The sequence below is a fragment of the Convolutriloba macropyga genome, chromosome 12 (genome assembly GCF_964194025.1).
Source record: "Convolutriloba macropyga chromosome 12, txConMacr16.3, whole genome shotgun sequence".
NCBI lineage: Eukaryota > Metazoa > Xenacoelomorpha > Acoela > Convolutidae > Convolutriloba > Convolutriloba macropyga.
This window is the reverse complement of record NC_134479.1, coordinates 45,154,216-45,168,066: the sequence shown is the minus strand read 5'-3', so window position 1 is coordinate 45,168,066 and position 13,851 is coordinate 45,154,216. Positions and strand designations below refer to the sequence as shown.

At 35.0% G+C, this 13,851-nt stretch overlaps 1 protein-coding gene across 1 annotated transcript in view; it reads left to right on the top strand.

The window, feature by feature from the left end:
- Nucleotides 1–973: 973 nt before the first annotated feature.
- The window catches only part of LOC142350508 (insulin-degrading enzyme-like), a gene marked incomplete at its 3' end in the record, with an annotated part of 51,054 nt that continues 38,176 nt past the window's right edge, over nt 974–13,851 (top strand). Inside the window, exons 1-7 of the mRNA XM_075402359.1 lie at nt 974–1,192; nt 3,979–4,588; nt 5,185–5,337; nt 8,381–8,569; nt 9,292–9,531; nt 9,860–10,004; nt 10,612–10,902. Coding sequence (XP_075258474.1) covers nt 1,017–1,192; nt 3,979–4,588; nt 5,185–5,337; nt 8,381–8,569; nt 9,292–9,531; nt 9,860–10,004; nt 10,612–10,902 — 1,804 coding nt within the window. The remainder of the gene's footprint in view (nt 1,193–3,978; nt 4,589–5,184; nt 5,338–8,380; nt 8,570–9,291; nt 9,532–9,859; nt 10,005–10,611; nt 10,903–13,851) is intronic.

The window sequence follows — 13,851 nt, the reverse complement described above, 5'->3', positions numbered from 1 at the left end:
TTAGTAAAAGTGTGGATTCGCACCACGAATCCCTAACTACAATTCCTATCGGATTTGTGGCTCAAATACGTATCCCCACAAACGAGGATATCACACAAGGTCTTTTAGACTCTTTGTAATATAATTTGAATATCACACAATATTTTTCTGCCCACTCGTAAAATTTTGAGCGATGTTTCTTTCCTCTATATTGAACAAAACATTGGTTTAAGCACATTTTTGTTGAGACTACTGTTTTAGTGAGATGTTCGTTCAATTTTTTGCTTTCAAGTGCAGAGATTACTTTTTGAATCTTATTTATTCAAACGTATTGTATCCCCTCTGATTTATTATCGAGTGGCTGCCTTACTCGTATAATTCATTGATCGTGCAAGCCATGTTTTGAAAACTCCTATTGAAAACCCAATCTGATTTTGTTAGAAAAAAAAGTAGATATTTATGTTAATGGGTAGGTAGAGGAGGCTACAACTGTACGCTATATGACCATGAAGCTGGTGGGTTTTCGTTAATGGAGAAAGACCACAATATTTTTAGTCATATGCGAGCAGCTTTCTGTTTTATTAACTTATCTTTATAAACAGTTGAAGGCTTCTATTTTCCTGGCATGTAAGCAAAATTGAACATTTCTCTATCGAAATAAAATGAATGACTGTCAGAATTGCGCAATATTTTGATATAACTGGAATTGTTTTGAAATGTATATTTCGGGTCTTTCCCATTATAGCCCCCCCCCCATTAAATTATAGCCCCCCCATTATGGTATAATTACCATAATTGGGGGGGGGGCTATAGGTTATCTGACCACTAAGCTGGGGGGGGGGCTATAATGGGAAAGACCCTATATTTCAATAGTTGCACAACATTTGTTTAAATCTCTCACAATGATTTAATATAAATGTCGCTCCTCATGATGTCATTTATGTATGTTTTCTCATGGCCATTAAAGCCTCTTCGATAGCCAGTCATTTCTAAATTTAAATCGGCTGGTGAGCAGTGATCAATTTTCAGGAAGTTTAATGGCATCTCCTGTAGTAAAAAGAATTTGTTCTGAGAGTTTTTTGAAGTCAGCATACGATACTGATAGACATTACAGGTATATTGAATTAGAAAATGGACTCAAAGTGCTTCTTGCTAGCGATGAATCCAGCAAAACAGCTGCTGCATCACTGTCAGTAGCTACAGGTGGAGTCAGGTAAGGGTGTGTTTTATGCATAGTTTTGTCTTATCTCTGAAAGCGACGCAGAAAGTTCAATAGACGAAGCGATCTGTTCAAACTAAAAGGAAACACCTCAAAGAGCAGTCACCCCAAGTTGACGATAAAATTTTTATTTCTGTTAATTGAAAGAAAGCCCGTGAAAGGGTAGTCGGTTAACTCGGGGCATCAAGTCAACTGCTATGTATATTTATAAATCATGACAGTAGCCAAAAATCAAAGCATCAGAAGCGGGAGATAAAAGTGACAAGCATCAGAATTATAATAAGGATAGAACAGCAATCAAAATATAATGTGTAGTGATTTTGAATCAGAATTAGAAAAAAAATTATACAAAAATATATGACAACAGCCCCCCTTCCTCTACAATGGTTCCTATTAGCACTAACTGTGGTAGCCTAGTAAAGCGTGGTACCGTACTAAATCTCAATTGAAAGAGGCAGCGCAAATTATCTGTCACAGAGGCTGACGCGTTACTAAACGTATAGTACCTGTGGTGGTCGTGCTTTGACAAGGTTTGATAACTAAATCCTTTAAATTTTAATCCAACGCACAGACGCGGCTCGTCTGCAATAAGTTTAAAATTTAATGCGTTTTTGCTGTAAATTTGTATACGCCGCTGCAGGGATTTGGAAAAAATAAGTTTCAATTAATTGGCCAGAGAAAAAGAGGAACAATCAGGGAGCTTAATTCTGAAAACGTACAAATCGATTCTTGTAATAATTTCAATTGATCAATTAAATTTGACCTTCTCTCAATAAATTTTTAGTTAGTTTTTAAAACAATTTTGCTCAAATGATTCATTACTCAAATGGATAATATTTTATCTGAAGCATTCAATTTTTAATCGATAAGGCTGTGAGACGAAAAGTAATCGAAAAGCCTCTAAGACGAAAAGCACCAAAAACATGTCAAATTACGTACCATTTGTGAGAAATTCGTAATCTGGGAAATTTTTCTCTTGCTCGTTTTCTGACCCGAGAGAATGTTATTTCAATTAGTTGGTCAAGTTGGGCAATTAATTGTGCCGTTCCAATCAATTATTGCAATTGAATCAGAAACACCAAGCAATTATTGCTACCAATTAATTGCCGATTTTAACTGAAAAGCTAAGCTATTACAAATGAATTTGAACCATTGAAACTTTTCCACTGTAATCTTGGTGTGGGTCCCTCCGCTACAAGAGTAATCAAACGAATTGGAGAAAAAAACTAGGACTCTTCGATGAGAGGCCATTTTACGATCCCATTGTTTAATGCATTGTCCTAAATATTACTTTTAATATTCAACCATATCATGCTTTAATTTAAAACAATGCAGTGCCTGCATACTCATGACAGTTCATAGCTATCAAAAAGGTGGTCATACTCACATCAGACACAGTAAGCTCGATTCTGGATATTGAAAGAGATTCTGCAAAGTGAAACGGCAGCAAGCAAAGATAAAAACTTATTACGATGCTAAGCTATGTCGGAGAAGCTGCGTTGTTAGCAATATCTCCACAGCATCTAAAAATCAAGTAAAGATAAGTTTTTTAGTTGAACAAGTCACGTATATTTGATAAATTTTCACTGAAGTTGCTGTTTCCACTGCGCCGAAAGCTATGAATTGAGTGGAAACTAAAATCAAACTAGAATTAAAAAGCTGGTGAAAATAGCGATGATTGAAATTTCTAACTTAGGAAAGGAATTCCTTTTTTACAAAAATTATAAAGAGTGAAAGACGGAGAAAACCGTGATCATGATATCCACAAAACTTCAGAGTCTTGATGACACCAAAATTTCATCAGGCAATATTCATTTTTCTCTATTTGTGAATTTTGCATCATCAATAGATGTTTTAATCTTAATGTCTTGTTAAAATATCAGATGCCTTTAATTTCACTCGAACATTTTTTTTGTAATTATTGTTAACGTGGGCTATTTTTCATCAAAAATTGTTCTTGGTGATTTCGACTTTTCGAAGGATTTTGGTTTCATTCGTTCACTTTAAACCTTGATAGCGGTCCTTAATAACATCTAATGACGTCTTTGGAACCCCTGAGTGAACTTATTGCACTGTTTAGAGAAAATAGAGAGATAATTGATAGCTAAATAACTCAAACTTCTCACTATTTAGACATAAAAACTTATGAAAATAAAAATGAAACTTCAGTAATGAATCACGAGTGAACATGTCCATATTTTACAGCATGTGCGTCGGGGGGGGGGGGGCGCAAATAATGTGCAATCACTAAGCGGGGGGGCACAAACGGAAAAGATCCCAAATTTGATGTGTTTTTAGGGACCCCGAAGCAGTTCCTGGTTTTCATCTTAATGTCGTGTTAAAAATATCAGATGGCTTTAATTTCACTCTAACAATTTTTTTTTTGTAATTATTGTTAACGTGGGCTATTTTTCAATAAAAATTTTTCTTTGTGATTTCGACTTTTCGAAGGATTTTGGTTTCATTCGTTCAATTTAAACCTTAATAGCGGTCCTTAATAACCTCTAATGACGTCTTTGGAACCCCCGAGTGAACTTATTGCACTGTTTAGAGAAAATAGAGAGATAATTGATAGCTAAATAACTCAAACTTCTCACTATTTAGACATAAAAATTTATGAAAATAAAACTTCAGTAAAGAATCACGAGTGAACATGTCCTTATTTTTCAGCATGTGCGTCTGGGGGGGGGGGGGGGGGTACAAACCCACTAAGCGGGGGGTACAAACCCAGTAAGCGGGGGGTACAAACGGAAAAGATCCCAAATTTGATGTGTTTTTAGGGACCCCGAAGCAGTTCCTGGGCTAGCGCATTTCCTGGAACACATGCTATTTCTCGGAACTGAAAGATACCCAAACGAACGTGATTACTCCAATTATATCACATGCCATGGAGGGGGCTACAATGCCTCAACTTACTACAACGACACAAGCTATTTTTTCAACATATCGTCTGATCATTTAAAGGGAGCGTTGGATCGTTTCAGTTCTTTTTTCACTTGTCCTTTGTTCACGGAAAGTTGTACAGAACGTGAACTGAACGCAATTCATGAAGAATTTCAGAAAAATTTAATGAATGATAACTTCCGCGAAAATTGCTTATTGTTTTCACTTATTGATAAAAATCACCCTTTGAATAAGTTTATTAGCGGCAACAAACAAACGTTAACTGAAGTTCCGGAAAGTTACGGAGTTAATTTGCGTGAAAAGTTGTTCTGGTTTTACACTTCGTATTATTCGAGTCATATGATGACGTTAAGTATTGTCGGTAAAGAATCACTTGACGAGCTTGAAGAGATGGCTGTTGAGTTTTTCAAAGACATCAAAAGAAACGAGAACGCGGCCAGGCTTAAGTTGACAAACCCGTTTGAAGATCCAAGTCAAATCATGAAGGTTGGTATGCATATATTTGTTTATTTGTGCTGTTGAATGTTTGTTAAGTGGTCTAAATGGGTACGCACAATTGAGTCATGGGTGTAAAATCGCTTCAAAAATAGTTCGAATTCTAGAAGTTATGCGTTATTAGAAAATTGTAATCTAAGTTGAATTTGAAGTTGTCATGTTCAAAAAGTAGTTTTTCGATGTCATGCTTTCTACGTTCTTATGCTGTAGTGCTATGCAGAGCTAATTGATATGAGAAAAGTATTACTGGGAAACGGGAAGCAATACTATTTCATTTTTGGCTTTTAATTGAGATAGAGCTGATTCGTATCTCGGCAATTCGTAATTAAAAGTGAAAAATGCCTGCCTTTTACTGGACTGTTTTAATTGAAATTTCTATTTATGAAGTTTTTCTCATTATTGCATATACGATGACTCTATTTATTTTTCAAAAAGAGAAAATTTTGTATACTGATATTTAAGTAATTTTTAATCGTACTAATATTTTTAAAAAAACCTTGAACCCAGAAAAGAAAGTGAAACAAAATTGTCATAAGGTACCTAATGAAAAAATAAGATTTTCCCATTCACACATTTGTATGATTTAGGAGATCCGAATAGTTCCGATCAGGGATAAGAGAATTTTGGAGCTGAGCTTCAATGTGCCCTATATGCTGCCTCATTACCGATCGAACGCTGACTCATACGTGTCACATCTAATTGGCCACGAAGGACATGGCAGTTTGCTTCGTTACCTTCAGGTTAGATTTTTAAGTGAGTCTTATCACTCAAACGAAATTTACGGCAATAGTTGCTGTCTTTTGAGTCTTATTTATGCTAAATGTTTGTTTTACGAAATGATAATCCATTTTTGAAGCAAGTAAATCAAATTATAGCAAAAAGGTTGAAGATACTTGAAACAAAAAATATTATCTACAGATCATCCAGTCGATCATCAATAATTAAATATTATTGTAAGTATGAAATCGGATCAAAATTTACTTAAATTACTCAATCTTCTCTTCATGATAATAAAATTAAATTTTGAATGCACCTTTGCTCTTTGAAGGGTTTTGCTCGTCTTGAGAAAGAAAAATTATCCCGCTTAATTTCAGAGCTTTTCACTTCTTGTTGACCAAAGATATTTCGATAATTTGTTCCATTTATACCCACATCGGCAAATAACTGAGTTCATGCCATATTTTGTTCTGAAGTTTGGCTGATTTAAAACTGTTTTGTTGAGGAATCTACTTTAGTGTCAAAAATCCGTGGAACTTGTCAAATTGTTTTTCTGATTTATATTATAACGGAATTTCATTAATGAAAGTTTAGCTATTAGCAGTTCAGCTGGGAGTAACCTGTAATAGCAATTCTCTAGCTTGGTTTTGTGTTATGAAGTGATTTTTTGGGGAAAAATAGTTTCTGAAGTTTGCTATGCTTTCTGCAGACTTCAGCACTTCAACGGTTCTTCCACGGTTTGAATGAAATTTTTTGCTGTAGCGATTTTATAGCTGCAAAGCTGTGAGGTGAGCTGAGCTATATTGCGGTGCTCTTGGTTTTTTTGGTTTCATCGTCTGACGCTCTTTTTGTCTGACGCTCATTGTTCACACAGCAAAGCTGAAAAACTCAAATCTTCTGAATGGCTTCTTCCTCTCACTAACGACAGTTGCGCTTGTGACGTCATTTCTCGCTCTCTTTAGCCAACGTTTTTAAGTTTTTAAGCCAACTCACCTCACTCAATAAAATGACTTGCACTTTAAAACTTAAGTTAAATTTGAGTTAGTATAAGGTCAAAGCAACTCGTGTGTAATAAAGGTCCCTAATAAAAAAGTTTCTGCAGAATGAATTTAAAAAATCTTCATAAATTTATCGCGGATTGTTTTTTACATGGCGTTTTGAGCGGCGTCGGTTCTTTTTCATTTTAGATCTGTATCTTTCGGCACGCAAGTCTATTCTTTCTAAGCTATTCCGTAGTCTGCCGGTTATGTTTTATTAATCGGCTTTTTATTGCTCTCGTTAGACGCAGTTGTAGTACGCGTGTTTAATTGCTCTCAAACAAAATATGTAGCATTTATATTAGTCGTGTTGGTCTTCTTTATGCAATTTTTCGCTTGACTGATTTTTCGTCTGACCCATTTGACTTTTCGTTCTCAAAAACGGGATAAACAGGTAGCGCCTAGTGGACATTAAGTTCTCTTAGAGTCTTTCAGCTCACTAATCTTAAAGTATGCGATTCACAAAAACTGTTTTGGAGACTTACACTTATGGTGTGAAGGGCGGTTTTTATAGGTTGACCCCCCCCCCCCTATGCTCCACCACTCTGTATGCGCTAACCCCGCACCACTTCAGTTAAGCTAAAGCTATCCAAACAAAACTGTAGCTAGCTAATGACGAAGACAACCGTTCGCTGGTCGTTTGAGAGCATTTTTCTCCGACGTTAGTCGGTTATGTTTGTCTTTTTATGCAAAATATTTGGTTGACAGTTCATTTTTCATTTTGCGCTATTTAATTTTCTCTCTCATTCACCGATGTCACCAGCTGAACTCAAGTGCATCGAAAATTGTGTAATTTTTTTCACTTCAAATTTTGTTAGTTGTGATAGCGGTATATATTAACCTCTTTTGACGTTATTTGAAGCCCCTTTAGTAATTTTAGTTAGTCCTACATCCCCCGACTGAAACAGTATGCAATAGATTTGAGCTCCCAACAGTAACTCGAGAGGAAGTCTTCTGACGTTAGTCGGTTATGTTTTTCGGCCTCGAATTTTTTAGTCGTGTGGTCTAAATTTCTCATTCAAATGTTTGTGGTACTTCACTCAGTCAGCGCCAACTCAAAGAAAGTGTGTGTTTTCAAATTGAATCTTATAGGGGTCTTCAAACTCTTATAACATTGTTTGGAGCTCCTTGGCGAAGTTTGTCACCCTCAGTAGAGCAGGCTCCAACCGAGGCCTGACCAGTCGTTCTGGTTTGAAATAAAGCTTGCGCCTTTTTTAGGTTATGTCGATTATGTTAACCTTTTAATGTGAGTACTTAACAATTGCGATGTAAGTTGAATTCCTACTGACCTTACTGGTAATTGATATGTTTTTACGGTGACAACGACGCAAGTATCAAGCTATGTATAGAAAGTTTTACGGTATTTGTCTTCAAAAGTATGCATCGATTGATAAAGTTAGGTTCTTGTCTTTGGTTCATTTTTTCGACTGATTGTCGCATATTTTGAGCTTTAATGCAAAAATTTGATGACCTAGAAGTAGAAATCAAAAGCTCTCAACCTCTTTCATTGGTTTTCTCATTTTTAAACAACGTGAGTGATACGAATAAAAGGCATAAAATTTAACTGGGAGCTGTTCCTTTTGTACAAGTTTTCGCGAAGCGACCCGTTGATTTCAATTCTTTTATTCCTTCGTTTATGCAGATTTGTTGAGTTTTGTGCGTGATGTCAGTGTTCACTGTAGTTGGAGTGTTTTCGTTGGTTCGCTTGTATATTTTTGGTCACTTTTAACTTATCACTCTCAAAACGACTTCTGCTGGTTTCAATTTTGATGAGTTACGGTCAACTGAAGATATCGCACTCCAATTGTGGACAGCTTTAAAGAAAAATGCATATTCTAAATCAAGTTTAGTCTAATTTATAGTCTAAGGCAACACAGCAATTAGTAGAGACCCAATTTTTTTCGCATGTGTTGTATTGGGCTTTCGAGACTGGTGGTCTCCATAGCCATCGCAGTAGCTACTTTCGTTCAATCTACCAGCTATGTTTTGATTTGTGTAACAGATAATTGATCTAGTGGTTTGGTTTCAGGAAAAAGATTGGGTTCTGGCTCTAGTCTCTTTCAACAACAGTGACTATGCTTACGACACCTTCAATGTGAGCATGGATCTGACAGCAAACGGAATGCAGAATGTAGACAGTATCATAACTTCCTTCTTCCAGTATGTCAAAATGATGAAGCAACAGGGTCCACTCAAAAGGATATACGATGAGCTAAGTGTAAGTTTTTAGTTCTTCCTAGATATGAGTGAGTAGTTAGGAATAGTGACTGCGTGTGCAACTCCAAAGATATTCATGGAAAGTTATATTTATCTTTCATATAATCATTTATCTTTTTCAAATGTAACTATTTCCATGAATCTCTTTGTAGCTGCGCCCGTAGTCGCTATTCCTAACTACTTGAGTGAATTTAAATCTTCCAAGATTCTTACAGAATCATGAAAAACTTCAGGGCACGAATCTTGGTAGAAATGAATAATCGTTTTAGTGCTATGAAAAGTACAACTGGAGCAAACCAATTGTTTTTGGACATATTTCACAACTCAAATTCACAGAAAAATTCAACTCGTGATTCGAAATCTTGCAAGAGTCTGGCAGTATTTTGGATTCTGGATTATTTATAAAGAAATTTTTGTGGATAAAAACATCCGAAAACCAGAGCTTTAAAAGGCAAGGCTGATTTGAAAGGATATTTTCTGAACTCGAAATATTGCATGATTTTGAATTCATGCATTTTTTTTAAAACAACTGAAAAGGAAAGCGAGTTTATGCTGCCATTTCTATGATCTAAGCTGATATCTAATTGGATAGATAGCTTGTGATTAAGCTTAACTTTTGTTAACCGTTTATTTTGCTAAGCAGTTTTTATTACTAACGATCAATCGATAATTGCAATTGGTACTTAATTTATGCCGGTAACCCGAAAAGCGTAATTGTTTTAGAGAATGGCGGAATGGTCGTTTCGCTATAAGGAGAAAATCGCTGAAACAACTCTAGCCAGTAGATGTTCTAAACTTCTGCAGTATGATTTCATTGAAGTTGAACACATCCTCAAGTTCGGATCTTTTTATGAAGATTTTGACGAGGAGTTGATAACGCAGTATGTTGATTGTTTAAAACCCGAAAATGTTCGAGTCATTTTGAAGTCCAAATCCTTTCAAGATTCTGAACAGAATTTGCAGGAACTGTTTACTTTTGATCATCCATTGATACTTTGCGAGTTTAGGGAGATAGTTTTGGAACATTAGTCCAATTAAATGTTTTTTTTAAATCGTAGTTGTTTTTGTGTTTGGACGCATTATGAAAAGAGTTTCTAATTTCCAATAGACGTCTTTGAGGGAGAAAGAACTAAATCTAAGATTGAAGGAATGGACTTTTTTGTACATGTAATATCATCTCTGGGTCGATACCTTAGATAGTTTTAAAAATGAGGAAAATTGGGAGTTTTGAAAAAAGAGTTGTTAATTCTTTTATGCAGAATTTGAATTCAAGTAAACAGTTCATTTACAGTCTGAAAAGTATTTTGGCACCCAGTACAGCGTTCAAGATATTGCTGCCGAATCAATAGAGAGGTGGAAAAATTGTGAACTGATTCCGGATCTGTATTTGCCCAAACCCAACCTGTACATACCTGAGAGTGCTCCATCACAGGATGGTAAGTTGAATTAAAGTTTTGAAAATTAAAAATTAAAAAAAAATTGGAAAGTTTAGCTCTCTGCTAAAAGTGCTGCCTATAGACAAAAGATTTTAAAAAATTACAAGCTACGTTTCTATCCCATCATTATGCAACCTTAGGATAATTATGCGTGGCCATAATTTTGCTTGGCCATATGTACATCTGAGCTAGTAGGGGATGTAATTTTGTTGGACAGGGAAGTGTTTTGTCTGATTCTTTGACTTGGGTGTACATAAAACACGTACACGTCCAATGTAATGATCGTTTATAACGGGCGTTATAAATTTCACGGAAAACCAGCACATCAAAAATAAAAATCTAAAAGTGAAATCGTTAAAAAATAGTTTGAACTGTCAAATTCGTTTTCCTAATTACTTTATTCATTTTGACCGAAAATGTTTTTGGGGATACAATTCCAAGGTGTGAATTGTACCCCCTCCCCGAGTTAGGACGTCTGATTTCTGTTTCTGCATTCAAATTAAATTGATATACTACAAGCAATTATACCAATAATTAAAAAAAAAACGAAGATATTGACTTCAGTTGCCTTCTCTTATACTGAATCGTGTCTTGCTGATAATTTCAGTTGAAATTCGAAAAGCCTCAGTGGAACCCGAAATACCTCACCTTGCCTACAACACTGAGTTCTGCCGACTTTGGTACAAAACGGATGACACATTTTTCGTCCCCAAATCAGTGTTTGAAATCTTGATTCGGATTCCGATGATGACATGGCATCCGCTCTATAATGTGTTGGCGATTATGTTCATCAAGTTGCTGCAGAATGAGATTCAAGAAACAATTTACGAGGCAGAGTTGGCGGGACTGACGATTGGAGCCGCGCATTTTTTTAATGGATTTGAGCTCACATTCAAAGGTACGGCCTGAGCTAATTAAGGTTATAATTGGAAACACTCCTAATACAGAACTTTGTAGCAACTCATTGAGTGTTGTCCTGTTTCACTGCTTTAGTGTCAGACCTATATGGTTCTGTATACTGCATCTGACGTTCAATTTTTTTTTGTAATCAGCCAGAATTAATTTGACCTCATACATCATTTGAAATAATCGGTAGTTATCCCAAGAATGGTTTGTAATAGTTATCCCAATTATGGGTCGTCGTAAGCTTTTATCTAATATTCTTAAAGCTTTACTTTCAGATTTTCTTACTGACATCATCTGATTAATAGCCGCGAAGCGATAGTGGCTATTATTGGGGACATCGTGGTTTTTTTACAATCCAAGAGTTGGATTGTATTGGTGCTCTGTCTTTTTTGTAAGATGTTTTTGCACATTTTCAATGATTTTGATCTTTCAAAACGGGATAAACAGGTAAGGCCCAGTGGGCATTGAATTTCATTGGAGGCCCGAATCCAGCTTTAGTAGTCCTTCAAAGGCTTAGAGTGGTGCAGTTGCTGGGAATGCTTTAATTCAAGGTGGTTTGCTTTTAGGGAGTTTTCGAGCCAAAAATGGCCCAATTTTTTATTTGTAAATTTTCGTGTTTTTTGTTTGATTACTCTTGAACTGACGGTTGGTAGACATCTTTTGCAAGATATAATGACTTTTTATGGCCATTTCATCAGCTATGTGTTTTGGTAATGCAAACATGATCACGAAAAATGATACTACTTTTTATCAAGTTTTTCGAAAATTTTTTATTTTTGAGTTCTTCCAGCCTCAAGGGTCATGAAACCTCTTCGAGGTTTTGGTAATGATTTAGTGCATAGTTTTTAATGGCAATGGATCGATTTTCAACAATTTTATGTTACGAATTTCAGCAACTTTTAAAAACGCTTGACAATTTTTTATTTTTCCTAAAATTATTGTCATTTGTTGAGTGTTTGAAGCCTCAGGGACCGGAGAACCTCCTCTATGGTTTAATATTAAGTTTCTGCATAGTTTTTAATTGCAATCAATATATTTTCATTCTGATGAAATTTGCGTTTTTTTTCATTTCTGAAAATATTTCTTTGTTCCCTTTTTCTTGTCTCAGTGGTCAGTTAACTTGCCCTGGGGTTTGCTAGTTTTTTGCATAGTTGCTAAGGTCAATGGAATGAGTTTTGTTTTTAATGTCGCAAATTTTTGGCATCTTTAAACGTTTGAATTTTTTCAAAATTTCTTGGTGTAAATTTTCGTGTTTTTTGTTTGATTACTCTTGAATTGACGTTTGTCAAAGTTGGTAGACATCTTTTGCAAGATGTAATGACTTTTTATGGCCATTTTATCAGCTAAGTGTTTTGGTAATGCAAACATGATCACGAAAAATGATACTACTTATTATCAAATTTTTCGAAAATTTTTCAATTGAGTTCTTCCAGCCTCAAGGGTCATGAAACCTCTTCGAGGTTTTGGTAATGATTTAGTGCATAGTTTTTAATGGCAATGAAACGATTTTCAACAATTTTATGTTACGAATTTCAGCAACTTTTAAAAACGCTTGACAATTTTTTATTTTTCCTAAAATTATTGTCATTTGTTGAGTGTTTGAAGCCTCAGGGACCGGAGAACCTCCTCTATGGTTTAATATTAAATTTCTGCATAGTTTTTAATTGCAATCAATATATTTTCATTCTGATGAAATTTGCGTTTTTTTTTCATTTCTGAAAATATTTCTTTGTTCCCTTTTTCTTGTCTCAGTGGTCAGTTAACTTGCCCTGGGGTTTGCTAGTTTTTTGCATAGTTGCTAAGGTCAATGGAATGAGTTTTGTTTTTAATATCGCAAATTTTTGGCATCTTTAAACGTTTGAATTTTTTCAAAATTTCTTGGTGTAAATTTTCGTGTTTTTTGTTTGATTACTCTTGAATTGACGTTTGTCAAAGTTGGTAGACATCTTTTGCAAGATGTAATGACTTTTTATGGCCATTTTATCAGCTAAGTATTTTGGTAATGCAAACATGATCACGAAAAATGATACTACTTTTTATCAAGTTTTTCGAAAGTTTTTCATTTTTGAGTTCTTCCAGCCTCAAGGGTCATCAAACCTCTTCGAGGTTTTGGTAATGACTTAGTGCATAGTTTTTAATGGCAATGAAACGATTTTCAACAATTTTATGTTACGAATTTCAGCAACTTTTAAAAACGCTTGACAATTTTTTATTTTTCCTAAAATTATTGTCATTTGTTGAGTGTTTGACGCCTCAGGGACCGGAGAACCTCCTCTATGGTGTAATATTAAGTTTCTGCATAGTTTTTAATTGCAATCAATATGTTTTCAACTTTTTAATATCACAAATTTTAACAGTTTTTCTGATGAAATTTGCGTTTTTTTTTCATTTCTGAAAATATTTTTTGTTCCCTTTTTCTTGTCTCAGTGGTCAGTTAACTTGCCCTGGGGTTTGCTAGTTTTTTGCATAGTTGCTAAGGTCAATGGAATGAGTTTTGTTTTTAATATCGCAAAATTTTGAATTTTTAAACGTGATTTTTTTCAAAATTTCTTGGTGTAAATTTTCGTGTTTTTTGTTTGATTACTCTTGAATTGACGTTTGTCAAAGTTGGTAGACATCTTTTGCAAGATGTAATGACTTTTTATGGCCATTTCATCAGCTATGTGTTTTGGTAATGCAAACATGATCACGAAAAATGATACTACTTTTTATCAAGTTTTTCGAAAATTTTTCATTTTTGAGTTCTTCCAGCCTCAAGGGTCATGAAACCTCTTCGAGATTTTGGTAATGATTTAGTGCATAGTTTTTAATGGCCATGGAACGATTTTCAACAATTTAATGTTACGAATTTCAGCAACTTTTAAAAACGCTTGACAATTTTTTATTTTTCCTAAAATTATTGTCATTTTTTGTGTTTGAAGCCTCAGGGACCGGAGAACCT